Source organism: Ambystoma mexicanum, chromosome 9 (genome assembly GCF_040938575.1).
Source record: "Ambystoma mexicanum isolate Mex_15411 chromosome 9, UKY_AmexF1_1, whole genome shotgun sequence".
Taxonomy (NCBI): domain Eukaryota; kingdom Metazoa; phylum Chordata; class Amphibia; order Caudata; family Ambystomatidae; genus Ambystoma; species Ambystoma mexicanum.
Genome location: NC_090931.1, coordinates 889,151,873 through 889,178,888, shown reverse-complemented (window position 1 = coordinate 889,178,888; position 27,016 = coordinate 889,151,873). Strand labels below are relative to the sequence as shown.

Genomic DNA, 27,016 nt, shown 5'->3' with positions numbered 1-27,016 from the left:
GCACTGTTTACAGGTGACCAGGTTCGCACATGCTTTTGGTACGTTACCAAAAACGGTAAACAACCGCCACACCCACGACTCCCGGCGAGTGCTGGTAGTAGGGAGTTCCTCCACCTCATTCTCGTCATCCTCTTCTTCCTCGCTCTCTACATCCTCACCCGTATTTCCCTCTGCAGGCCCTTGGGGAGGTGGTGGCGGTGGAGGGTTTGGGGGGGTGCTGAGGCTGATGTAGCAACAGCAGCCATGGATGCCATTAGGGTTGGTGAGATAATCTTTGCTACAGCACTAAAGGCAGCAAAACTCAATCTGCAATAGCCAGAAGTACAATGAAGATGAGCTTGGGGGTGTGGCCTTTTATAGGGGTGGAGGGGTGCACCTCGTGACCATATCGATCACTCAAAAGCATCGAAAAAGTTCCAAACAATATGTTGAAAGCTAGGGCCATTGTATGGGACATGTGAAATGGTGATTTTGTATTGTAAAACCATTTGGCATGTCTGCATAAGTTCTTTTGAAATGTTGCGGAAGCAGACAAAGTGCGCAAATTAGGACACATGCTCAGCGTGGGTGCAGTTCACATGATGACGTGAACACATCCGCGAAGGAAATGGGTGCCCGCAGGACACCAAATGCACAGGAACGGTCGGGCGGATGCGCGTGGGTGTTCTACGGACAGTGTTCGGGTCCTGAAAATAATTAAAAGTGCGACACAAGTGAAACGGACAGTTACGGACAGGAGCGATGTTCGCAACACTTATGGGTGTGGTGCGCATGTGCGTAGATATTCTGCTGACTGTACGGCCACCTCCATTTTGTTTGACTCCGGACATGCCGGACACCGCGCCTGTTCTACAGACAGTTCCATTTTGGCTGCGGACGGTACGGACAGGTATAGTGTCCTTAGGACACTCCCATTTTGTTCATTTACGGCCATCCCGGCCGCCTGGTGTGTTCTAAGAACAGTTTCATCTTGGTTGTGAACAGTACGGAGAGGTATAATGTCCTTAGGACGCCCCCATACTGTTGCTTTACGGACATCTTGGACAGCTGGTGTGTTCTAAGAACAGTTCCATCTTGGTTGCGAATGGTACGGGTAGGTGTATTGTCCTTAGAACATCCATATTTTATCAATTCCGAACAGGCGGAACAGGCGCAATGTCCGCTGACATTTTAAATCTTTTAAAAAAAAAATTAGACCCAAACAATTCCACTAAAACTAACATAACATTTTTTTTATTAAACACACATACAGCAATTAAGAGAGAGAGGGGGAAGCAGGCACAAACAAGTATAGGAGAATTAGGGGTTTCCACAGGCTGGTTGTGAGGGGATGAAGGGATGAAAGTTTTGTCAAAACGTTTATGTTGTTCTTGAGGGTTTGGGGATAATTCACTGGGAAATGGAGAAGTGGGACAGTGATATCTGATTTTTCCTTTCACGTATTCCCCCGGAAATTGCCTTAACCCATTAAAATTCTCTTTTAGCATGTCCACTTTGTCTTCTATGCGTTTCAGGGTGTCTTGCACTGTGTCCTTTGGTGGACTTTCTTCAATGTTTACCTGGTCTGTTTAAAAAAAAAAAAAAAAAATATATATATATATATATATATATATATATACATATATACATATATATATAGTGCCCATAAAGTACTGACTACTAATTTACTTATGCAGAGAAGTGTGTACCATTATTATCGCTATCTTCCAACATTTCACCATGCGGAAAATTCTCCTCCAGCCACTCCAAAGTACTGCACATTTCTGTGACAAAACAACAAATACATTATCTGTTCTGTACCTCATACAAAAAGTATACACACATATAAGAAAAATGAAGTTCACTTACTACTTTCTTGTAATTTGTATTTGTTGTGTTGTGTTCGTGTACTGTTGCTCCTAGCTTCACAGTTTGTGAGGTAATTACGTTGGAGGCATTTCTTTTTTTGTTATGGTATAATCCATTTCATTCTACATGGTAATTAAATGAATGGGTAATGTGTGAGATGTGTAGGTTCAAATGGTTATTTCTTACTACTTATAATGTGTTTATGTGCTGCTTGTTAAACTTGTCAATTTTTCATATGGCATGATAGAACAATTTCAGATACCCTCTGACTGTTTGGGTAGTGTTGATCTCGTCCGGGCCCGTCCACGTACAGGAACTCAGTCCGTGCCCTTCAAATATCATTAGCGAGGGGGATAAAGTAAGGGAATTATAATACATATCCCCTAAATTCACATGATGAAAGTGTATATTCAGTAAAAAAACTTTGTTAAAGGGACGTTATCGTTAAGTTGCTCTAATAAAAACCTGTGAAATTCAATAAAAAAAACTTTATAAACGGGACGTTATGGTTCGAAGTAAAACCGAAAACCCCCTGAAATTCGCCTGTTATGGTAGGCTAAGCAACCATAACTCGCGCCATCACTGTGCACTGCAAACACCAACACCCAGGACATCAAAGATGACATCACAAATGTGTCATCGATTCCCTGTGTATGTTGTTGACCACCTTCCTCATCAGAGGGGTTGGTGGAAAAGCATAGGCAAACATCCCTGACCAATTCATCCATAGAGGAGCCTGGCTGGGGGAACCTGGATGCGAAGTCTGGGCACTGTCTGTTTTCTCCTCTGGTGAATAGGTCTATAGTGGGGAAACCCCACTGAGAGAAGAGATCTTCTATGACTTCTTCATGTAGTCGCCATTCGTGTTCCTCTGGGAGGGGATCTCTGCTCAGAGCGTCAGCTTGTGAATTGAGATCCCCTGGAACATGTTGGGATGACAGGTAAATCTTCCGTCTGAGTGACCATTTCCAAATTTTCTGGGCAAGCTTGGACAGATTTGGCGAACGAGTGCCCCCTTGTTTGTTTAAGTAAAGCATCGCCGTTGTGCTGTCTGTTAGGATTTGCACTGACAGGTTGGATAGGAGGGGTTCGAATGCCCAAAGCACTCTAAAGACTGAGCCACTGTGTGGGACCAGAGACCCTGAGCTGTGTGGTGAATGTAGTGAGCTCCCCACTCTGCCAGGGAGGCGTCTGTTGTGACAACGGCCTGTATGTCTGGATCGTAAAAGGGTTTCCCCCTTTGTAAGATTCTCTCTTGTCCACCAGCGAAGACTCTGTACTAGTGTTGGCGAAACGACCACGAGATCATCCCACTGATCACTTGCTTGAGACCACTGTTTCGTCAACCATTCCTGCATGGGTCGCAGGCGCGCGTGGGTAACCAGGTAAATACAAGATGCCATCATGCCTAGCAAACACACTGCTTTGTGTACCCTTATTTGGCGACTGTACTGATATTGAGGAATTTGCAGCAACAGATTTCGAATTCTTTCCTCTGATGGAAAGACCAACCCCTCTTGAGTGTTAGGGCAGCTCCTAGAAACTGTTTTGAGGTGCTCGGCACCAGGCTTGATTTTTTCTTGTTGATTGAGAAGCCCAATTGGAAGAGGAGGTCGATAGTTCTTTGGATGTTTAATCTGTAAATTACGGGGGTTTCCCCTGTGATGATCCAGTCGTACAGGTAAGGGTACCCCGGGATTGCCTCCCTGCGTAGGTGCACCGCCACCACCGCCAGTACCTTGGTGAATACCATAGGCGCTGAGGCTATTCCGAAGGGTAGCACCATGAACTGGTAGTGCTGGCCGTCTATCTTGAAACGCAAGAATCTTCTGTTCGCTGGGAACATGGAAATAGGCATCTAATCCCCCTTTTTTAGTAGGGGGATTACCTCTTGGAGTGTAGTCATGCAGATTTTTGTGGCTTGACATACTTGTTTGCAGGGCATAAGTCTAATACCGGGCACATCGTTAGATCTTTTTTTGGCACAAGGAAGGAGGTTGAATAAATACCCTGGTTTACCTGGTTGCCCGGGACAGGTTCTATTGCGTCCTTTGCAAGTAGAATTGCGATCTCCTCAAGGAGGATTTTCTGGTGCTCCAAGGAGTGTAATTTCTGTCTTGGAGGATGGTTGAGGAGGCGTTCTAGTAGCTCTATGCAGTATCCTGCAGACACTGTGGACAGCACCCATCTGTCCAAAGTGATCCCTTCCCATGCGTGGCTGAAGGTGGAAATGCGCCCCCCTACTGGGGATGCATGGGAAGGGACCCGGAGCGGAAGTTCACTGTTTATTGGGTGGCATACCATGTCTAACGGGGCTGCCTCTACCCCTAGTGCAGCCCCTGCGCTGACCTCTGGGGAAACCTTGTGTAGGCTGGAACTGATTGTTGCCCCACGATGTTCCTTGATTCTGTCAGTAATTGGAACCTCTCTGGGAGTTTTGGCCGCGAAAGCGACGAAAATTATTATTTCCCCTTATTTGTCAATTGGCTGAGAGATTTTAAGGTCTTGTATTCGTCCTTAGCCGTCTTTAATGCCTCTTCCACTGCTTTACCAAATAGGACGTTTGGCTCTACTGGCATGTCTATGAGGGTGGCTTGGGTCTCGAGCTTGAACCCGGACCGTCTTAACCAAGCATGGCGTGTTATTACTGTGGCTTCTGCTATCAATCTTCCTGCATTGTCTGCAGCATCGAAGTTTGTTTTGAGGATGCATCCGGACACAGATCTACCGTCTGATGCAATTTGGGTCAACTGTCCCTTTAGTGGTTCATGTGCAGAGGCTATTAAAGCAGCTACTTGTTCCCACTGGTGGCAGTTATAGCTTACTAACAGACTGGTCGCGTTAGCAATGCAGGCCTGATATGCTGATGTGGATGCCACCTTCCTCCCCAGAGCATATATTCTCTTGCTTTCTTTATCGGGGTGTGCTTCTGAAGAAGCTAGTGGTCTGCCCGCCCTCTTTCTGGTGGTTGTTACTACCAACGTGTCAGGTTTTAACTGACCCCTTATGTACAAGGGATCAGAGGGAGCGGCCCAAAATAATATTTCTACTTGTGGATTAACCGCACAAGTAACATTAGGGGTTACCAGCGAGGGATCTATTCTGTACTGGACTGATTTTAATATGGGAATAGCTTAGGCAACGGCTCTCCTGTCCCCTAAGATTTCTTCTGCAAAGTCCCTATCTTCTTGGACACCCTGTGTGTCTATCTGAAAATGGGCTGCAGCCTTGGCTAGTACCTCATTGAGTAGTGGTTGATAATCAACCAGTGAGTCATTCACTGGGGGATCCTTCGGAATAGGGTAGTCAAGATTGTAGGCTTCCGCCTCATCTTCCTCTTCCTGGTCCTCATCATCCCCATAGTAATCAACCCCTGTCTGGTCGTCCAGCATCTGAGTTTCTGTGTCCTCACCATATTCCTCTGAATGGTAGGGCTGAATTATAAAAGGGCCTGAAACACATGGCTGCACTGGAGTCTCAGAACGGAGCCTCTTAGTAGGAGGTTGAGAGTCCTTGGATCCCGAGGGGGCAGAGGTAGCTGGTGTGTTTTGATAGCTCTGGAAATAATTAGGGTCCTTTTCATAGAAGTCTACAAAAAAGGACATTCTCCTCATTACCCTATCAATGTCCTCTGAGTTCCATTCTTTGGAACTGGGAATAATTCTCCCTTGCTGTGGTTCCTCATCCACGCCCATATCATGAGGAGTGGGAGGAACAATCTTTGCCTTAGTGACAGGGTCAGGGACCTTGGATTTCTCTAAAGATTTAGGGTGTTTTTGTTTTTCCCTTTGAACCTGGTGTTCTGAGGTCTTTTTATGTTGTTTTTCACCCTTCCCATGACTAGAGTAGTGTTTTCCTGAACCATTAGGTTTTTCTGAGGGTTTCGGCACCTGGCACCTAGATTCGGAGGTGGTGGTACAAGATTCGAAAGTCTTGGAAGAGGGGCGTTGAATCTCGGAAGTAGACGTCGAATGTGCTACTTGAGGGAAGAGATTGGATTCGTCTTCTGTCGATCGGGCCTCAATGACCTTTGGTGGTATGGCACCTTTATCAACCGTGGACGGTTGTTGTTTGCCGTGAGGCGAACGTGACCGGGAATTCCCAGAGGACATCGAATCAGCGGACCGCTCTCTAGGTGCCTTCTGTTGCCGATCACTCGACATGCGTGTCGAATGACAGCTGGGGCTAATGTGCTTAGTGGAAGTGGTGTGTGTGGCGCTTTTGCTGCCGGGTGTTGTCCCCATAACTGAGGCCGGTCAGTCCTCTGAGGTCGGGCGCTAGCGCGTGGATGTCTGAAGTCACCCCTGTGCCCTCGCCGTCTGATAAGGCAGCGTTGCTGCCATCGCTGAAGGATCCCACAGCGTCCATGGCCTCTAGCTGCCTGGCTTAGTGGGCCCAGCGCTTCGTCAAGCGGTCCTTGAGTGTATTGGGCTTGAAGAGCTTTCAAGCTCTACAGGTAGCCTCGGGATGGTCTCGTGGGAGACACAGGTTACACGTATTGTGTTCGTTTACCCAGGGGAAACTTCCTGTTACACTTTGGGGAGAATTTAAAGGGAATACTCTCCATATGACACTAATTGGCAGCCGGTGGGTATATATAGGAAACAAGTGTATGACCACCCCCCACTCTCCCTACTTGAACAGGGCCGAGGCCAGAGGAATTCCGAGGCCCGGGCCGAGGCCAGAGGAATTCCAAGGCCCGGGCCGAGGCCAGAGGCATTCCGAGGCCGAAAGTCTGTTGTGTAGTCTCGACGGCCGATTTCCTCAATCACGAGTCACTGATGTCTATCCTTCGACGTAGTGTGGGAGAAACGGGGACATTTAATAATAATTGGTAATTGGCTAAAGCCAAGGGAACTCCGCGATATGCTTCCGACAAGTATGGCGGAAAAAAACAATCTGAGGGTCCTACACGCGTGAGGGATCATGGGTACATTGGACGTCACACTAGCGATAGTATTACAGGTACGCCCTAGTTCGACATCCATTTTAGAGTTTTGAAAAACAAACTGTAATACTCTGCAGCTTCCACTAGATGTCGGCCTATGCACAGCATGTGATCTAAGCAGATTCCACAAGCCTCAGAAATATATTTCATCCCTCCAATCTTCATCCTAAATACAATGGCGTCAAATTTCATAAAATGAGGTGAGTCAGGAGGCCACCAGGGGGTGCGCAGGCAATGGCTGCCTGATTGTGCTGCTCCCGCCGTAGCTGGGCTGTAGCAGGGGATTGAGCCCCCCCGAAGCCTCCCAGGTGGACAAAGCAGGACGGAGGAGCGCGAGGAACCTCCCGGCCACCCAACGAGCGAAGGAGCGACGCTCGGGGCCCCCGGGACCAGCGAGAACGAGACCCGCAGTGCCAGGCGGGGACTAGGCCGCTCCAAGCCTCGGCGACCGCAGCGCCGAAGAAGCGTGGAAGAGCCCCAGGGAGGCCGCGTGCACACGGAGGGGGCGACCTCCTCTCCCGCCTTCCTCGACGGATCTCTCAACCCGATCGAGCACTTGGTCCCGCAGTCGGGGACCGGGGCGGATCGCGGGGACCGGATCGATCGATTGGCAGCTACGCACGGTCCCCAGGAGCGAGGCCCCCGCCAGACCTTGGTGGGGCGTGTGCCCGCCCGGGGACGACATTGTTTCCCCCCACACTTGGGGACGGAGGTGTGGTGATTTGAGGGGGGGAGCCAACGTATCCTGTGGCCCATAAACACTAGCGGCAGCCTAAGCGTACGGTGGCCCCTCCGGGCCGGGTGCGTGGCCCCCGCCTGGAGACGGTGGGGCGTGTGCCCACCCGGTGAAAACCCCCTGCAGCAGCACACGACGGTAAGGGAAGGTCGCGCCTCGCCCGGGGGACCCCTCCCCATCCACCATCACGCCCCCGATCTGAGAGCCCCAGGGGGGGGGGGGAACCACTGGCTAACCCAGGGGGGAAGCCCGATGGACTGGCGGCTAACCCTACAGGAATTCCGCTTTCAGGAGATGGCGTCCAGCAAGAGAAGCCCAAGCCCCCCCAAGGGACTTGCAGTCGGAGACCCCAGGTCCCCCCACGTCCGCCATTGAAAGAGGCTTCACCTCCATATTACAGGAGATCAGGGACATGCGATCAGACATTGCCCAGAAATTCGAAAAAATAGATCAAAGAGTGGACAAGGTCGAAGACAGATTGTTGCAGGTTGAGGCCAACCAGACATCATCGACGTCCCTAGAGATGGATCTAGGACTGAGGATAGCGGCCCTGGAGAAAAGGGAGGAGGAAGGGTCCAGGCAGATGGACGACTTCGAAAATAGGGAAAGGAGGAACAATCTCAGAATTTTTGGGGTACCGGAACAGGATGGGGAAACGGAGAGAGACATTACCCGCGCGGTGAGAGACATCACCCTCCTCTTTGCCGAAGAAATGACCACGGAACCCACGTTCAATAGAGTGCACAGAGCTGGGGGGAGAGCGGGGGGGGCCCCCGTTCTATCCTGGTCCGGTTCCACTGTTACTCCGAAAAAACAAAGGTGTTGGAGGAAGCCAGGAAGGCTCTGGAGATCACCTATAACAACCCTCAGATTTCAATCTACCAAGATCTCTCCGCCTACACCCTGGCCAAACACAGGATGTGTCGCCCACTAAAACTCCTGCTGAAATAAAAGGGGGTCCGCTACCCCTTCTCTTTGACCTTTGAGTACATGGGCCAGCGGTCAACCCTGACCACGGAAGATGACATACGAGTAGCCATCCAGGACTACGTTGTGGACTTGGACCCCAGGAGGGCCCCGTCCGGACCGGGGAGGGACACCCCGGGGAGCCCGGGCCCGTCGAAGGACAGGAGACGTAAAACTGGCGCAAGGAAATATAGGAAAATGAATACCCCATCACCAGTCAAGGAGGGGGAGCGGAACGATCCCGAGGATTGAGACCTTGGGAAACCCACCGAGTCATGTGGGATACACAGAAAAGCCAGCGGATTCACCATTAACAGCGTCCCTACGAACAGCAAGTATGGGGGAGCCATGTGGGGGACGGCACGGCTAGGAGGGAGGGGGGCTCACAGAAACACGCTTTCCACAGAATGCCCGGCTGCAGCGGGTAAGCTGGTGGTTCGGCCAGTAGCCAGGGATGGCAGAACTATTTGGCCGGACGCCGGGGAGGGGGGACACGAAGTTGGGGTTGTTCAGTTACGGTTTAGGGAAGGGGGGCAGTTGGGGTTTTGTTCTTGGCCCACCCGGAGGGAAGGGGAGGGGGAAGTCGGGGGACGAAAAGTCGAACCAAGGGAGCACGCCAGGAAGAGCATGTTGAGTACGTTGACGGAGAGAGAAGTCGTCTTACATAATGGCTGACAGTCTGCCCCCCCCTGGGTGTGGGCTCCCTAAATGTACGGGGCTTAAACACCCCCACGAAGAGATCCCTGGTCTGCAGGGAATTTAGAAGGGCCAACCTCGACTTCCTCTTTGTGCAAGAGACTCATTGGCCGCGGGGTAACGAGCCCAAAATGCGGGGAGGAGGAATAGGGGAGGTCTTCAGTGCTTCCCATAAAGGCAAAAAGAGAGGGGTTGCCATCTTAGTATCGAGGAATACAGGCTTCGAGAACGAGGCCACGCTGAAAGACCCAGAGGGCCGCTACCTGATGTTACGGGGGTCCCTTCAGGGGGCCCCGCTCACCCTAGCTGTAATCTATGCCCCAAACGAAGGCCAAACCCTATTTTGGGAAAAGGTAGGGGACAAACTCAAGCACTTTGTTCATGGTTCGGTGGTGGTGGTGGGGGGGGGGGGACTTCAACATGGTCCTGGACCCAACCCGGGACAAAAAACGCACAGGCCCGCAGCCCTCCAGGGCATCAGACGAGATCATGGCGCATAACTTCCAAGGGGTTAATCTAGACTTGGGACTGATGGACACGATCCCGATCCCCAGAACGAACACCCCCCCTTCACATATTACTCAGCCACCCACGCATCGTTCTCCAGGATAGATTATATCTTGGTGGACGAGATCCTGCACCCAATTACCTCAGGCCATAGGGTTGACCCCATTCCCTGGTCCGACCACGACCTGGTCCGAATCACGTTAGCAAGGGGAGGATTAAGCGAACGCAGGGGGAGGTGGAAGTGCAACGACTCCCTGTTAAAGGACGAGGTACTAGCTCAGGAAGTTCTTGAGGCCATCACGGATTTCTTTAACCTTAACGATAATGGGGAGGTAGGTGTACATACCCTATGGGATGCCTTTAAGGCCACTCTACGAGGAGTCCTGATCAAAATGGGAGCCCAGAAAAAGAGGGAGAGGGAGGCCGAGGAAAGACTACTGAGGGAGAAAATAGCCCAACTCCAACCGGGGGGGCTCCCCACGGTCCCCTTGGACCGAGGCCAGGTGGCCGCCCTGGAGGACTGTAGACTCCAGCTGAGCGACCTCCTCCTCCACCAGACAGAGAGAAGCCTTCAATTGGTCAAACAAAAGTATTATGAAAAAGGGGACAGGGCGGACAGGATTTTAGCTTGGAAGCTGAGGGAGGTACAGAGAAGCAGGTTAGTGAAAGCAGTAAGGAGCGAGGGGGGGGGGATAGGTTACGACACAACCCACATTGGGGAGGCCTTCCGCCAATACTATGAGAAATTATACTCGTCCGAATTTAACGGGAGGGAGGCGGAGATTGAGGGGTTCTTGAACTTAATTCAGATCCCGGCCCTATCAAGGGAGACGGCGGAGAGGTTGGAGGGCCCGGTGACGGAGGATGAGGTGGAGCGCGTGATCAGAGGGATGAAAGGGGGTACTTCCCCGGCGAGGACGGCTACTCGGTCTATTTTTACAAGAGGTTCTGCTCAACCCTATCCCCCTACTTGGTTAGGGTATTCAATCCAGTGCTGGAAGGGGGACCCCTCCCGGACTCCATGATGGAGGCGATAATAGTGGTGCTCCCCAAGGACGGTAGGGACCCCTCGGAGTGCTCCTCCTACCGCCCAATTTCCTTGCTGAACACCGATGTAAAGATCCTGGCCAAGGTGATCGGGGGGCGAATGGAGGGGATCCTTCTGAAGCTGGTCCACGGAGACCAGGTGGGGTTCATTAGGGGGAGACAGGGCTCTGACAATATCCGAAAAACCATAGACTTGTTCCACTACGCCCAGGTGTCGGACCTAGACGCGTGCGTCTTGACGCTCGACTCAGAAAAGGCATTCGACAGGGTGGAGTGGAGATTCATGGAACTCCCCCCTCCAGAAAATGGGCTTCGGGTCACAAATCATGGGTTGCGTGGTGGCGCTATATAGGGCTCCAAAGGCCAGGGTTCAGGTGAATGGCAGGCTGTCAGGGCCTCTCCCCCTCTCGCGGGGAACGCGGCAGGGTTGCCCGCTCTCCCCCCTCATCTATGTCCTCACCATGGAACCCCTGGCCATAGCGGTCAGAGCACACCCAGATATCAAGGGGATCCAGAGAGGCGAAGTAGAATTTAAACTCTCCCTGTTCGCCGATGACATCCTGGCCTACCTGGTCGACCCGGGATCCTCGCACCCCCCCCCTCATGTCCCTGATGGCTGCATATGGTCACCTCTCAGGGCTCAAGATCAATGCCTCTAAATCAGTCCTGCTCCCCATGAGAACGAGGGACCCGACCCTGGACCCCCTGACCAACCTGGGAGGGATAAAAGTGGGGAGGGCTTCCATCTGATACCTGGGCGTCCTCCTCACCCGGGACCTCTCCAGCCTCGCCCTAGCTAACTATGACCCCGTAATGGCAAGGGTCACTGCGGATCTGAGGAGATGGGGGTCAATGATCTTGTCCTGGTACGGCCGCATGACGGCGGTGAAGATGAACATACTCCCGCGCTTACTATATCTCTTCACTGCCCTCCCAACCAGTGTGCCCGACAAAACCTTCAAGGTCCTTCAGAATGCGGTGCGTGAGTTCATATGGCAGGGTAGGACCCCGAGGACAGCAAGAGCAATCCTGACCCTTCCGAGGGAGGAGGGAGGGTTTGGGCTGCCGGACTTCCAACTCTACTTTCGCGCTGCCCAGTTGCGCGTACTTCTCGAACACATGAAGGAGGGGATGGGTACATATTGGACGTACTTGGAGGACATGGACGCCCACCCACTCAAGGTCAGGGACCTCCTGTGGGCCCCAAGCAAATTCATTCCGAATAGACTAAAATCACACCCAACGCTGGGAGTCCTCTGGGCGATCTGGCGGGAAAGCCCCCAGACGGCGCATCTAACGTCATGGCCGTCACCAATGTCATCGCTCTGGGGTCACCCCCTCGGACTGGGAGGCAGGGGGATCCGCAACGCTCAATCCTGGTCCGACTCGGGGATGGAATGGGCGGGGCAAATGTTCAAGGAAGGGGAATTCCGCCCCTATGAGGAAATGAGAGAAGCCCTGGGGCAGGGGACCCTCTCCATTTTCGAATATCTCCGCCTGAAGGGGATTTTGTGCGACCAATCCCGGGGACAGAATTTGAAAAGACAGTTGACCCCCTTCGAAAAACTCGTGGACACAGCGACCTCCAGGAAGGGGGCGGTATCAGGGATGTATAGAATATTGAGCACTGCCAACCTGGGGGAGAGGAGGAGGTTCTGTACCTTCTGGAACGATTTGGCGGGGGAGGAGATCTCTGAGGACGCCTGGGCAAGGATATTTAAGATAGCTTTCCATGGGAACTTATTCACAGCGGACATAGAACACAATTTCAAGACCTTGCAGGGGTGGCACAGGAATCCTGCGAAGTTGGCGAAAATGTTCACGGGAGTGTCCCCCGCATGTCCAAGGGGGTGTGATCAGGTTGGCACAAGAGGTCACATGTGGTGGCACTGCCCGAAAGTCCAGACATATTGGGCAGAGGTACGGGGCTGGATCGCTGAAATCACTGAGGAACTGCTCCCCTAGAACCCCCTAACAATGTTGCTGGGCCTCTCCCCAGAGGACACAGACATATCCAGATACCCAAGGATGTGGGAAACCATGTTGAGGGCGAGGAGGGTGGACTTGGCACAAAAATGGAAGAGCCCGGAGACCCCATCGAAGGAGGTCTGGTTGAAAAAGGTCAAGAACATGTTTCTGATGGACAAGCTAACGGCAATGATGAATAACAAGTTGGGCACATTCCAAGTGAACTGGTTCGGGGTACAGCAGACCTGGGGATGGGACGTTCATTGAAGGAGGGAACGGAGCCCACGGCCCGGGGTATGGTGGTCGATGTACAGCCACAAACGTAGTCAACGTACAACTTTTTTCCCGTGCTCCGGACAAATAAAACTTCCGCAGCGTCTCCCCAAACAAGGAGACCCATCTGGGTCAAAGTTTCAGGGGAGGGGAGGGTCTGTTCGGGGATGGGGGGGAGGATTGTTGGGCCAGTTATTTGTATATCTTTTTGAATTTGCCTTGAGCCCTTTTGTTGTATTATAAAAAATTGCTAATAAAACAAAGTTTAAAAAAAAAAAAATGAGGTGAGTCTCTGAAAGCACCAGAGTGACACAAACAGCGATACAATGATCCCAATATATGCAAGTGCATACATCACAAACAAATATAGAAAATACATAGATGTAATGTGCAAATAGCACAAAGTTTACAGGCAGATGTAAACAAGACACCTATTACTTTTACATGTGTCTATATCAATCTTATAACCGGATTCTGAGAAAAAAAACAACCACCTTATTCAAGAACAAATATTTAGGCTGAGAAAGCCAACTCATGTTTCGCCTGCAACAGCCGGATTGTTTCTTGGTCCAGCTTTCCTCAAGGTGTGAGATTTCTTCACTGAGGTGAGAAGTTTATCAGAGTTTAATCTAAAATGTGAGCATATTATTCTTTGTTACACACTTCTGTGCTAGAATACATTCTAAGCAGTTTTGGTAAACTAACAAATACACACCTTTGGGGCAGGATGCCCATAGCCCAAGCCACAAAATCTGCAAACTCCCTCCCTGTGTCATGCTTTCCCGTTCCTGGCGCTTCTATGACCATATTTACCTTTTAAAACAACTTTGGGTTGTATCCCATCCCAAGATGGCGTTCTTACGTTCGTATTGCGTGATTAGATCCACCACGCATACGTGCCTCCAGTCGCCCAGCTGTACAGAAATAACACACACTCTGTTTTGAAACTCCTTGCGTTGCAATTGCCCTTTATTGCGCAACGCTAGTTTTCTTGCCAGCAAATCCTCACCTCGTTTTCTCGCTTTTGGGTTCCTGTTCGTTCTCTCTCTCCTTCTCTCTCTCTCTCTCTCTCGTTCTCTCTCTCTCTCTCTCGTTCTCTCTCTCTCTCCCGCTGCCACAGCTGGGTTAGGGGCATCCCTTCCCGATCTCCCATCATGATCTCTCCCGTGCCTTCTTCTTACCTTCTTCTGGACGCCTTCCTCTCAATCCTGTGTGCCTTGCATTTCGTCTGATTTGATTATTGCTGCATGATCGCCGGTTTCGGCTCGGCTTACATGGTACTTCACCGTTCTCAAGTGTGTTCTTCCCTGGAATCCTTCATTGCTCAGTACCCGTTCTCAGTGTATTCTGGGAATCAGAGTCCACCGTTTCTCATCCTGGGAACTGGAGTCTACTGCTACACATCCTGGGAATTGGAGTCCACTACTACTCATCACTAAAGAGTCTACTTGGACCAACTACTCACCTGGGCGGCTTCTCTTCACTTCAGTGTTTTTCCCGCTCAAGGTTTTTTTTCCCCCGGGACCTGGCTCTCTGGGTGGCCACGGTGCACACCTGTTTCTAGCAATTGGGTTGCACAGTGGCTACCCGGAAAGACCGGCCCTACCTCTTCGCAGCAAAGCATACCAAGACTAAAGAGGTAAGGGCTGACACGGACACCCTGCTTGCAAGGCTTGATATATAGCTTCTTTCCTATCTGATACTAGGGTGCTAAAACCTGCTTTTCTGGTAGGTGTTCCACCATTTCCGACACCAAAAAACATGTGTATAGTTGGGCCAAGCATACAATGGATTTATGGCATTGAGGGCCAAACCTCCTGGCCCCAAAGATCTTTTTGCATGAGGCTAATTACTCGCTCAACTAGAGGGGGCATCCAGAACGTAGCTGACTTTATTCCTGCAGCATTCGGTTTATTCGGTGCTGGACTGCCCCAGGGCAGGACAAAGACTGATATGGGTAAGTCTCTTGTAACCAGGACTAATGTCTGGCAGAGGGACTCCAAGGACCCCCCCTTGTTAATCTGCATATTTAAGTAACTTTGGGTTTCACCCAAAGTTACTAGGGGAATCCAGACGTAAACCCCTTGTTCACTATTCTTAGATAGGCACAGTTCTACCCTGCTGATGAGGTCCAACTAGACTGAGACTGTCTGGGGTTGCTGTTGGGACTCTTGTTCAGAGGAGAATTACCTAGACTTTCGGTGCTGGACTGCCCCAAGGCAGGACAAAGACTGATATGTTTGGGTTATATTTTCTCTGTGAATGAAAGTGAGCTAAAGACTCTGGGTAAGTCTCTCATAACCAGGACTAATGTCTGGCAGAGACGCCTAGGACCCCCTTGTTAATTTGTTTATTCCTGCAGCAGCCACCTGGACCATGACTTTCCGGGTGGCATGCTTGAATAAATACATCAGATTCAATGTAGCAGTGATATACTGTTTTATAAGCTCCTTGTCCACAGTAATAATGGAGTTGGGGTCCTGCCAGATTCAACACAGAGTTGGTGACTGCAAGATTGAAAGGTAAGACTTTTTCTTAAGACCCTATTCAAGGATGTCTGAGGCCGTATCGCAAAATGGGCCTAGATGGGGGCCCCCCCCAGAGCCTCGACCACTTTATGGTGTGGCGGAGGCCACCTTAGAGTGACCCTAAGGGGAGACCTCCATAATATCTAAATCCATCATGGTGTCAGGGACGCTGGCATCTCCAAGATCGGTAGCCAGTTATATAAGAACAGGCTCATCTGTCATGTGTTCCTGGGAGGCTCCCAAGGGTTATAGACCAAATGGAATAGGTTCCCCTCCTCTTCATAAACCTCCTGCATAGTTTCAAAGTAGCGCTCTCCGAAGGCCAAGTGTAAGTTAACAAACTTCAGGGTGGGAGGATGGTGTCCCCTCTCCTCTTCATCGAGGATTGAGCATTTTCAGCCGATAACACTCCCATTTCTCTGCCATATGGGCAGCGGTAGGGCACTTAATTTTTTTAAGGAATCTTCCTCAACTCATCCCAATGTGATCATGCTTCCTCTTTTTTTTGGCCCTAAGAGGACGAGGAATGGCAGAAGTCACCAAAAGTGGGACCGTTAAAGTACTTTTTAAGGCGATTTTTGACCTCCCGTCTCCAAAGATGTATCTTTTTTGTGCATTGGGTCTATGGCTCTTACTCTCTTCGGAGAAGCAACTTCGAGAGGGGGTGATCCCCATGACTTGAACAAGGATGGTCGAGGGCCACCCTCACCGTACATTGACAGGGGGCTTTGGGGTCGATGGCCGAACTGGAACTGCAGTCTGCAGCATCATGGTCAAGTAAAGACATTTTGGATGTACAATGCCTGTAACGCTTCAACTGTGAGGTTTTAGTTGAATCCGGCATAATGATGCAGATGAAGAAATTCAACAAGAGTAGAGCATTCCCAGTGCAACTTGCTGAGCATGCAGAAAAACAGAACTACATTTTTGGGTGTGATGTGCTGTATGCGTCTGCTGGACGTCGTCACTCATGAAGCCAAGGAGTGGCCAGTCTATAAGTGTCTGCGCCAAGGTTTACCATGCTCCATGCTGATGAAAATTATTCCGGTGCCAGCTGTCAATGCCCGAGATATCTCAAATGATAAATCTGTGGGTTTACACAATTCACTAGAAGTGAACATACAACACATTATAAAAAAGGAGAGTAAATGTTTCTTCCAAAAACAGCAATAGTGGCAGAAAATATTTACTCTATGAACACACCATATGTGCATGCCAACCTTTGTTGAGATCATCTTATTGGGAGTCGGAAAGTAGGGATGGAGTGGCTGAAAATCTCAGTGGCAGCAAAAGTAGAGGAGGGGATTGCAAAGTGAAGAGTGTGTTGCTACTGTATTGTATCTGTTCGGTGTGTGGGAAATGCTTAGGTTGCTGTTCTATTTAATATACCCACTGTGTGTGACAAAGTGTGCGCTGCTGGAGCCTTTGCTGAACCTGTCCAGAATGAGTGATGGAAGGTTGTGCTACCAGTGTCTAGGGCACACTTTTCAGTGAGTGCGAGGGAAGTGCTGCGATCTGTGGTGTACCTATTTTGTGCATAAAAAAACAGGCACTGATCCATCCCCTGCTGTAAACATCTGTTAAGTATGGTACCAATATAATGCCGATACGAGCACAGTGCCTGCTTTGTGAGCACAGGATACTCGTTCTTGCTAGAAAGGGGAAAACGTGCACTCTTGCTTCTGCCCTTAGCAGTACCTGCTTTTGTCTATGCGTCATGTCTCTTCTGCTTACTCACCCCACCTTGTCTCTGTCACTGTGCAAATCCTGTGTTATATTGCTGTATCATTTATCTTCTGTATGTTCTGATTTACCAAGAATAAAAACTTTGTTGACAAGCGTAACTTGAGATCTGTTATTGTATCCCACTAAAACACAATGTGCCTCATTACAAGTTTGGTGGTAAATCCATTCAGATAACACCAAACAGATTTACTCTTACCACTACTTGGTCTGGCAGAATTACTGCCAGATTACAAGAGGTAATAGGCGGTGTTAGTTCCCATTCATTGGAGTCCATAAGATGCCATGGGGATTTCAGTGGAATTACCACCATCGGTAATTCCGCCGATTAGGCCTTTTATTGTCTGTAAAGCAGAGGAAATACCTCCAGCTTTCTGCTGCAGGTTTTTCCTCTGCCTTACCTACAAACCTGTTGTTCGGTGGTGTGGTAATGCAGTGGAAACTATGTAACCACTGTAATAGCGCAATTTTTGTCCACACCGTTGAACTCGTAATGAGGGTAATTATTCGGCCGGTAGCAGCAGGATGTAGTGGACACCAGTGCTGCCAGCAGCCTCAAAGCCAAAAGCATTATCTGCAGAGTAAAGAGCCAGCAGCAACGGAAAACAAACTTGGGCTCTAATTCACCGACAGGAAAGCTTTACTGCCAACTGTCGTCCGAGCTGGTCATGCATTCTTAGAAAGGTGCCCGCCGAACAAGAATTTCGACTTGTAAACTAGGGTGCAGTTAATGTGCCACTGCTGCATCAAAAATCAATATCAAAACAGCAGAAAAGATTCTACTGCCCGTAAGCACACATCTCTGCAAACAGAAGGCCCATTCATTGTGGGACACAGAGTTGACTAATTGGAACGCTATTCAAGTGCCTGGGATGCTAGGGCATATTCCTGCATCTCAGGCCGGTTTATTAATTACTGCTCGCTCTAAGCGGCCACAAGATTTAGAAGTGACGGTACCTGCACCCCGATGGTGTCGCCATCCTTCAGGTGGTATGGCTCCCTCTGCAGGCACTCCAATTTTCTCCTCTTCTTACGCTTGGAAATCTGCTGCGTCTATATAGAAGACAGAATATTATTACAACTCACAATGGAAATGAACACCACAGCTCACACTGGGTGGGATCATCACATCTCACAATGAGAGTTGTCACTGTACCGTACAACAAATTGAGCGTTAAACCACAAACAAACGATAGTTACAACTCTTCTGTGTATCAGATCACCTAACACATCAGGACTAGGGTAAACTACTAAAAGTAATCAAAAACCACGGAGGAGCGGTTACCACCAGGGTTCTAAAAGTAAAGATCGAAGTACTCAAAATAGAGTAAATATATAAAGATCACTACAGAAAGCCTGGAGCCTACATATAATCTTTTGATATGATATATTTTATTTATATCGCGCTCGTACAGAAGTGTTTCAGAGCGCGAACAAGCAAAGGGAGGGGAACAAGGGAGAACAAAAAATAAAAATAACGATCTTACTAGGCCCAGTGACATTAAGAACGTGCAAGTGCATGGAGAAGGGAACAGGGGGAAAGTGCCTGGAAGGGGGAGAAGTGGAAAGTGCAGACCAGAGGAGAGAAAAGAATAAGTTAAATAAATGAATAAATACAGGCAATGAAAAGGTGGTAGTGCAGCTAGCAAGTGCAAGATTAGTCAGATAGGGTATATCTGATAAGTGCAGAGGAAGAGTGGGGGACTGTATGGCTACAGATACAGAACCCAGTGCAATGGGAGGCCCGGGGGCAGTGCAGGAGGGAGGCAGGATGAGCAGGTACCTGGGTCCGAAGGTGCCAAGAGAGAAAAACAGGTCAGCAGGGGAGAAGAGGGGCAAAGGCAGAAGCAAAGAGGAAGGTCTTGAGGTGCTTCCGGAACCGGAGATGGTTCTCCTCAAGTTTCAAGGTGACCGATAGGCTGTTCCAAAGGGAGGCCCCAGCCGAAGACAGATATCTGCCCCCAGCTCGTTTCTTTAAAAAACGACTGACCCTGAGGGAGTTAGAGGTAGAGGAGCGAAGGGCTTGAGAGGGGAGGTATTTGCGGAGGGATAGTTGAAGGCATTTTGGACCCAGGCCCCAGAAAGCCTTGTGGTCAATGCAGAGGGTTTTAAATGTAATCCTTTCATCAACTGGGAGCCAATGAAGGGATTTCAGAGCTGGAGAGATACGATCCCAGGGCTTGAGTCCAAGGACAAGTCTTGCAGTCCTGTTCTGGATTAGTTGTAGAGGGCGGAGAGTGGAGGCAGGTAGATTTAGAAAGAGGCTGTTACAGTAGTCCAACCTGGAGAGAACCAGAGCTTGAGAGACAGTGAGCTTCTGGGGGAAGGAGAGGAAAGGCAGAGTACCTCTGAGGAGGTGGAGTAAGAAGTTTGACTTTTTAGAGACGTCAGAAATGTGTGCAGAGAAGGAAAGTGTGGAGTCAAAGATGAGCCTGAGTTTCTTGGCCTCGCAGGTGGGGTAAGAGGGAGGCCAAGGGAGGGCTGCCCAGAGAGTAAGGGGAAAGGATGGTGAAGGTGTACCAATGAGGAGGATCTCAGTCTTGTTGGCATTTAGACAAAGATCGTTGGCAGTACACCAATTATGAATGGCAATTAGGCAATCAGAAATGAGGGAGGGAGAGGAGGTGGCCGAGGGCAGCCTGAAAATGAGTTGTCATCAGCATAGCACTGGAAGTTTGAGCAGAAAATGGAAATGCAGTAGGCGAGATATATAACTAACTTGGTTAAATAACTAAAAGTAACCCATCCACCTCATGAGTGGCGCAGCTGAAGTATCACACCGAGAGAATGAACAGCACTGCTTTTAACAAGAAAGAACAAAACAGCAAGAAAAGGGAAAGGTCACTCACATGTAAAAAGCACTTGCTACAATGTGCCCACAACAGCAACACAACCTTTTAAAAAGCATAACCACTCATGCCCCATGTCACCAATAACAACCACACTATGCCTTAGCTGTAATAGTATTCCCGAAGCCGCTAGTCTAGTGCTGGGTATGAGGCGGGCAGAGGACAAAATGGTTGCATAGCTGCCAAGTTTCCCTGTTCCATTAGGAACCTTTGAACCAGTCCTGTTTCTTTTCTCGCAATGCAGTGCTGGGACCTGGGGGCCCACCCTTGCAACGAGAAAACAAAACTAGAAGTTCCAGCATGCAATTAGGAGCAAACAGCAGGACTGGCACGGAGTATCACACATGGAACTTGAAAACTTGGCAGGGAGGTTGTTGTGAGACCAAAAGTCCCATCCAAAACTTCTGGTGTAAGGCTCCAAGTATTTCTGATTTCAACCCCATGGCCAGGCTGGTTTACCAATCATTCCTTTGATGAGCCCTCATCTGTGGTATCTCAAGGACAATAAGAGACCTTCAATCCCTCTAGTTTAGGGTACCTAATTGCACCATGTTTCCCTTTGAGGGTCTTATAATGGCTAGGCAGGTTCCACCGATTAGTGGCAGCTTTTGTGCGCTCCTAGTGGAGTTATAGCCTGCTTTATCCATTACAGTGAACAGCTGTGTCAACCCAATACAGAGTCCAAAGGCCAGACTTTGTTCCTGTAAGCGCGAGTGGTCTTAGCACTATTTTCTACAAGCTCTCTGGCGAGGACATGAGGGAATCAACCAAGACGTTGTGTGTGTAAGTTTTCTCTCCATTAAGTTATGCCCGACACTCACATAGACAGTGTGAGAGAGCAGTCTTTTTACTTTTAGAAGCGGATGGACGGGTCATGAATTATGACTGACACACACACACACACACACACACACACACACACACACACACACACACACACACACACACACACACACACACACACACACACTACAATCATGAAAAATAGTATGGTGTCTTTAAAAGACAGTCATATTATTTTTTCAAGTATCTGTGTTTAAGAGTTCAGAATTTACTCTATAGCTGCAACATAGCAACACCCTTAGTCCGCTCATAGTAAAAGGTAAGTAAACATTGCCAGAGGCCAGAAAGAGGTGCAGAAGAGCAAACCTTCAGCAGAACGACAACGGCAGAGCCCATCAGAGGAGAACAAGATCCAGGTTTGACAACCAAAGACCATGGAGAGGAAGACTGCATAGCAGCTCCATTGAGATGAAGGTAGAAAGTCGTGGTACAGACCTGGGAGAAAGGCCTGCAGGCAAAGCCCTCCCACCACAGGATAGAAGAGGACACTAGTGACTAATTTGGAGAACGAACAGCCCCAAGATGTTCCTGCAGATATATTTGGATGGGACCCACATGACTATGTTGCAGAGGTTAGTTCTAGTATCTGGTTTCCAGGAGTGTCGATAAAGCTTCCAGACCAAGTGGACTGAATGCAGCCCCAATGGAGCTGGAAGTCCAGATGATAGAACAAGTTTAGAGGACCTGCCTGCCACCCAAGATGCAACCCTCTAGTTGATGAATCCCCTTGAAGCAGTGAGAGGACACATTGCTAACCCTTCAGGAGAGGTCAGTCTAGGCGCTTGTCAAGATTTTAGCTATCCAGGCAGGACAAAGGATGGTCCCTCAGAGGAAGGACGAAGCAGGGGCCATGCCTGAAGGATCCTGGAGTGGAGTAGGTCTTGTAAAGAGCAGCAACAATGATGTTCAGTTTTCACCAGCAGAGCAACCCACTCACCCCTGGGTTGGGACAGCAAAGTCCAGGGGTTTCAGAGGAGCAGAAAGAATCCAAGGGGAGTAGGATCTCACAGCTCATGGCAGATTACTTGAAGGAAGCACCTTGAATGAATGTAGTGGAGTAACTTTGCTGAACATGTCGGGGGGGACATGACATCTAAAGGAAAGGTGCCCCTGCCAAATGAATGGGGACAAAATGGTGTGCCACGAAAGTCGCGGGGGTGTGGGACATACACCCTTGTCCCTCCATAAAATTATGCTCATGCTTGAACGGGATTCCTCTGGTTTGAGAGGCACACAACTTCGAGAAGTAAGCAGCACATATTCAAGCAATAAGTACTCAGCGCCATTTTGACCCCTCAGCCACTTCAGCAACAGATCCAATAAAGGTCTAATATAGAATGGCTCAGTCTCTACCCAAATACAAACAGACACACACGGACACACACACAAACACATACACACTCGCAGATCCGGGTGGCCCCAGCCCTCCAAATCATCGTCCAAGCTACATTCAAAGCTTGGGAACCCAATCAGCTTTCACTGGTCAACCTAGCAATGATTATTGAAGTGGCTGGCAGAGCCGCACCCGGCTGAAACTAGATCAGATTAATTCATGGATACCGTTGCGACCCGAGTCTGTACTCAGACCAGGAAAACAGCCAAATATGGGTTTCCCTGCCATAGAACCTGTAAAGAACCACAAAGAAAATGAAATGGTCATGTTAAAGGACAAACACATGGCAGTCATTATGCTCCTGTTCAGGGAGCAAAAGGCTGCCAATGCAATAAAAAAGCCAACACCAAAGTGCAGCCTAGTAAAATGTACACAGCTACTACTAGTATGCCACTCTGATACACTTTCAGGATTAACAAGCTGAGGGACAAAAGGGGGCACTTTACAGTACCCATGTGCAAGTTGCCTTAAGAACGACTGTGGGAAGCACATACAAAGTGAGTTGCAGCTAACATTGAAGTTTAAAAAAGAGCTTCACCAGTGACAAAAAAAAGGGTTGCTTCAAGACAAAGCATTGGAAAAGTAAAAAAAGTACAAGGGGATTGTACAAGAGAGAAAAAGGGACTTCCCGAACATGTGGGAATCTGGATGTTGCCATCAATTCTCATGGCTACTGCCTGCCTTGGAGTGAGCATTACAGCTGCCAAAGACCGGTATGACCTTTACTTCATGCCCTAAAGAAAACCTAGAGCATGCGTGTGAAAGCTGAATCTGGCATCCCCCGGTGATTTTCTGGCGACCAAATGTTTAAGAAAATGCAACCTTGTTATCGGAAGCAAGTCCTCCATGTGGGGAAAACTGAGGCAAATTTGTGTTGAGTGTCGTTAGGATGGATTTTCAATATTAGCCCTGGGGTAGGTTCTGAGAGGGCACTTTATTATACATTTAGAGGGAGAAGACACGGATGTCTAGCCAAACATTATCATGGTAGGGTAGCAGAGGAGTAAGGCTTACACTCAGAGGGGGTGAGAGAGTGGTCTAAGGCTACAGTGAGACACACATACACAGATCGCTCTTGACCTTAGTAGTTGCTGAAACCTAGGGTTACCAGAGGGGAGACTGTGGGAGCATTGAGGGATCCTACATGTGCTTCCTCTAGGAGTAACATCAAGGAGTGGGTGGCTAACCCATGGCCCACATAGTTCCCCAGTATCCCACTAGGTGTGACAAACAGGGCTCGATCAGGTCAGAAAAATATGTCTTTCTTACCTACCAAAGAGGGTTCTTTTCTGGTGGTTGGAGGAAGGAACAAGTTACTTACCTGTAACTGTTGTTCTCCAGCATGGGTCTGGCATGGATTCACATGCTCATGAATATTCCCCGTCGTCAGGCTGGGAATCCTCGGTAAAGAAAAAACCAGTATCAGTTTCATTTCTGATCTGTCTTTCGTAGTAACAACCAATCACTGGTCTCTGCGTCATACTGACCACAGCCAATGACTGCCCTCTACCTAAGCACCGCCTCTGGCAGCCATCTTCAGATTTGGAAGCACGTGAAGTGGCAGTATGACCAAGTGAAGAGCCGCAGAGGGGTAGGCGGGAGGGTTCGCATGTGAATCCATGCCAGACCCATGCTGGAGAACAACAGTTACAGGTAAGTAACTTGTTCCTTCTCCAGCATGGGGTCTGGCATGGATTCACATGCTCATGAATAAAGAATACATAGCAGTACACACATGCACAACCACGGGAGGTGGCAAAGGCTCAACATCAAGCATCACATCAACTCAACATTAAGCATCTTACCTCCTCACCAGGCTCACCTCAGGCGAACAGGTTGCGCAGCACTGCTTGGCCGACCCTGGACTCCTTCCTGGAATCCCGGTCGACGCAGTAGAATTTCGTGAAGGTGTGCGTCGACCTCCACGTAGCAGCCCTGCATATGTCCAGCAGGGGCACACCAGATAGGAACGCCGTGGTAGCTGCGATCGCTCTGGTGGAATGGGCTCTCGGACGGCCAGGCAGCGGTCGGTTTGCCAACCGGTGACAGCACATGATACAGCCGGAGAGCCATCTGGAGATGGAAGCCTTCGAGAGAGCCTTCCCCTGATTGACAGGTCCAAAGTTCACAAAGAGTTGTGACGTCTTCCGAAAACCCTTCGTGCGGTCCACGTAGAACTTCAGCGCTCTAGCTACATCCAGCGAGTGCAAAGTCCTCTCAGCCGGCGACGAAGGCGACGGGAAGAACACAGGTAACACCAAGGGTTCGTTGAGATGGAAGTCCGACAGTACCTTGGGCATGAAGGAGGGGTGCGTCCTGAGCACTACCCTCGTGTCGTGGAAAGTCAAGTACGGGGCCTTGCAGGAAAGGGCCTGGATCTCTCCCACTCGTCGTGCGGAGGTGATGGCCACAAGAAAAGCTGTTTTCCACGATAGAAACTTCAACGGGGCCGAGTGCAGAGGCTCGAACGGAGGTCCCATGAGCTTGGTCAGCACCACGTTGAGCTCCCACGCCGGGGCCGGAGCCTTCACCGGCGGGAACGATCTGAACAGTCCCTTCATGAACTCTTTCACCAGACGATGAGACCACAAGGACGTCCGCCCCGTGGTTCTGGTGTATCGGGAGATCGCATCAAGATGAATCTTGATGGACGCGTGTGCCAGACCAGCTTTGGCCAGCGTCAGCAGGTACGGCAGTACTTGGGGAGCCGTAATCCGTAGAGGGTTAATCTTCTGTGCGCGGCACCAGACAGAGAACCTCTTCCATTTGTGTCCGTAGCATTTAAGAGTCGAGGACGCCCTGGCCTTTGCAAGAACCTCTCTGCAATCGGCCGGTATGTCGTATCCTCCAAACTCTAGCGCTGTAGGAGCCAGGCCTGCAAGTTCAGCGACTTCGGGTCGTGGTGGAGGATGGCGCCTCCTTCCCTGGAGAGTAGATCCGCGTCCGCCGGCAGCTTGATCGGCGGGGACGCTGACAAGTCCAGCAAGTCCGGGAACCATATCTGCCTCGGCCACGCAGGTGCGACGAGGATCATCCTGCACCGTGACCTCTTGAGCTGGTTGATGAGCCGGATTAGCAGAGGCAAAGGAGGGAACGCGTAGAGGAACAGGCCCTCCCAGGGGAACGAGAAAGCATCGCCCATGCTCCTCGTCTGGGGAAACCTGCTGGCGAACCTCCGGCACTTGGTGTTCGTCGCCGTCGAGAACAGGTCGATTTGGGGTCTGCCCCACCGTCGGAAGAGGCGATCCACCAGATCCTGCCGTAGTTCCCACTCGTGGCACGAGCGCAGCTCCCTGCTGAGTGAGTCGGCGATGGTGTTTTTTATCCCTGCCAGATGAAACGGCACCAGAAAAATCCCTTGGGCGACGGCCCAATGCCACAGGTCCTGCGCCTCCTTGGACAGCGCTGGGGACCTGGTTCCGCCCTGTTTCCTGATGTAAAACATGGTGGTGGTGTTGTCGGTGAAGATCCTCACCACCTTGCCCTTGAGGGACGCAAGGAAGGACCTGAGGGCCCAAAACACTGCACGGAGCTCCAGGACGTTGATATGCAGGGACTTCTCCGTCGGGAGCCAGAGTCCCCTTGCGTGCAGATTTTCGGTGTGCGCTCCCCACCCTTCCAGGGAGGCATCCGTGGTCACAGTCTCCTGGTGAGCTGGGGCCTGGAAGTCCATGCCCGCCGTCAGATGCGCGCGGGTGCCCCACCACCGTATCGCTCGTCGGAAGCTCTCGTCGAGCTTGATCCTTTCCTCGAAGCTGCCCGTCGTCTGGATCCAGCGCGCATCCAGGAATTCTTGCAACGGGCGCATCCGGAGCCTGCACATGGGAATGAGGTAGATGCAGGAAGACATCATCCCGAGGAGGGACTTGATGGACCTCACTTTGGCCGCGTCGGCCACCAACATCCGTTGCACCTTGCCCAAGATGGTCCTGGTCCTCTCCTCCGACGGGGAGGCCAGAAGGGACACTGTGTCGAGCCTCGCTCCCAGAAACAGTGCGACTTGCGCGGGCACCAGGTGGGATTTGGCGTAGTTCACGGAGAATCCCAGGTCTGTGAGGAGTTGGACGGTCCTTGCCGTGTGGACCACGGCGAGCTCCCTCGTCTTGGCGCGGATGAGCCAGTCGTCCAGGTAGGGGTAGACGTGAATCCCCTCGCGGCGCAGCTGCGCCGCCACCGGTGCGAGGCACTTGGTGAATACCCTGGGTGCCGACCGTAGTCCGAAGGGAAGGGCTTTGAACTGGTAATGACGCCCTTGGACCACGAACCTGAGGAATTTCCGGTGCCCCTTTAGGATGGGAATGTGGAAGTAGGCATCCTCCAAATCCAACGACGATAGGAAGTCTCCTTCCTCCAGCTGACCCAGGACGTGCTGGAGGGTGACCATCCGGAACTTCTGCGCCTTGATGAACTTGTTCAGACGTCGCAGGTCTAGGATGGGGTGCCATCCTCCCGTCTTCTTCTTTACGAGGAAGTATCTCGAGTAGACTCCGGAGCCCCGAAGCCCCTTTGGGACGAGTTCGATGGCGCCCTTCCTGAGCATCGCCTTTACCTCCAGGAGAAGTTGAGGGGCGTGAAGTTCTTTCCTGGCCACGGGGGGGGACGCGCGGGCACCTTCTTTGAAACTCGAGCGCGTGGCCCCGGGCCAGGGCGTCCAGCACCCAACGGTCGGTG

The 27,016-nt window shown here is 50.5% G+C and overlaps 1 protein-coding gene across 3 annotated transcripts in view; it reads right to left on the bottom strand.

Moving 5' to 3' along the window:
* Positions 1 to 27,016, bottom strand: part of USP40 (ubiquitin specific peptidase 40) — a 2,045,603-nt gene that overhangs the window by 178,045 nt on the left and 1,840,542 nt on the right. For all 3 annotated transcript variants that reach the window (XM_069616007.1, XM_069616008.1, XM_069616009.1), the window contains one exon: positions 18,218 to 18,313. In XM_069616007.1, coding sequence (XP_069472108.1) covers positions 18,218 to 18,313 — 96 coding nt within the window. The remainder of the gene's footprint in view (positions 1 to 18,217; positions 18,314 to 27,016) is intronic.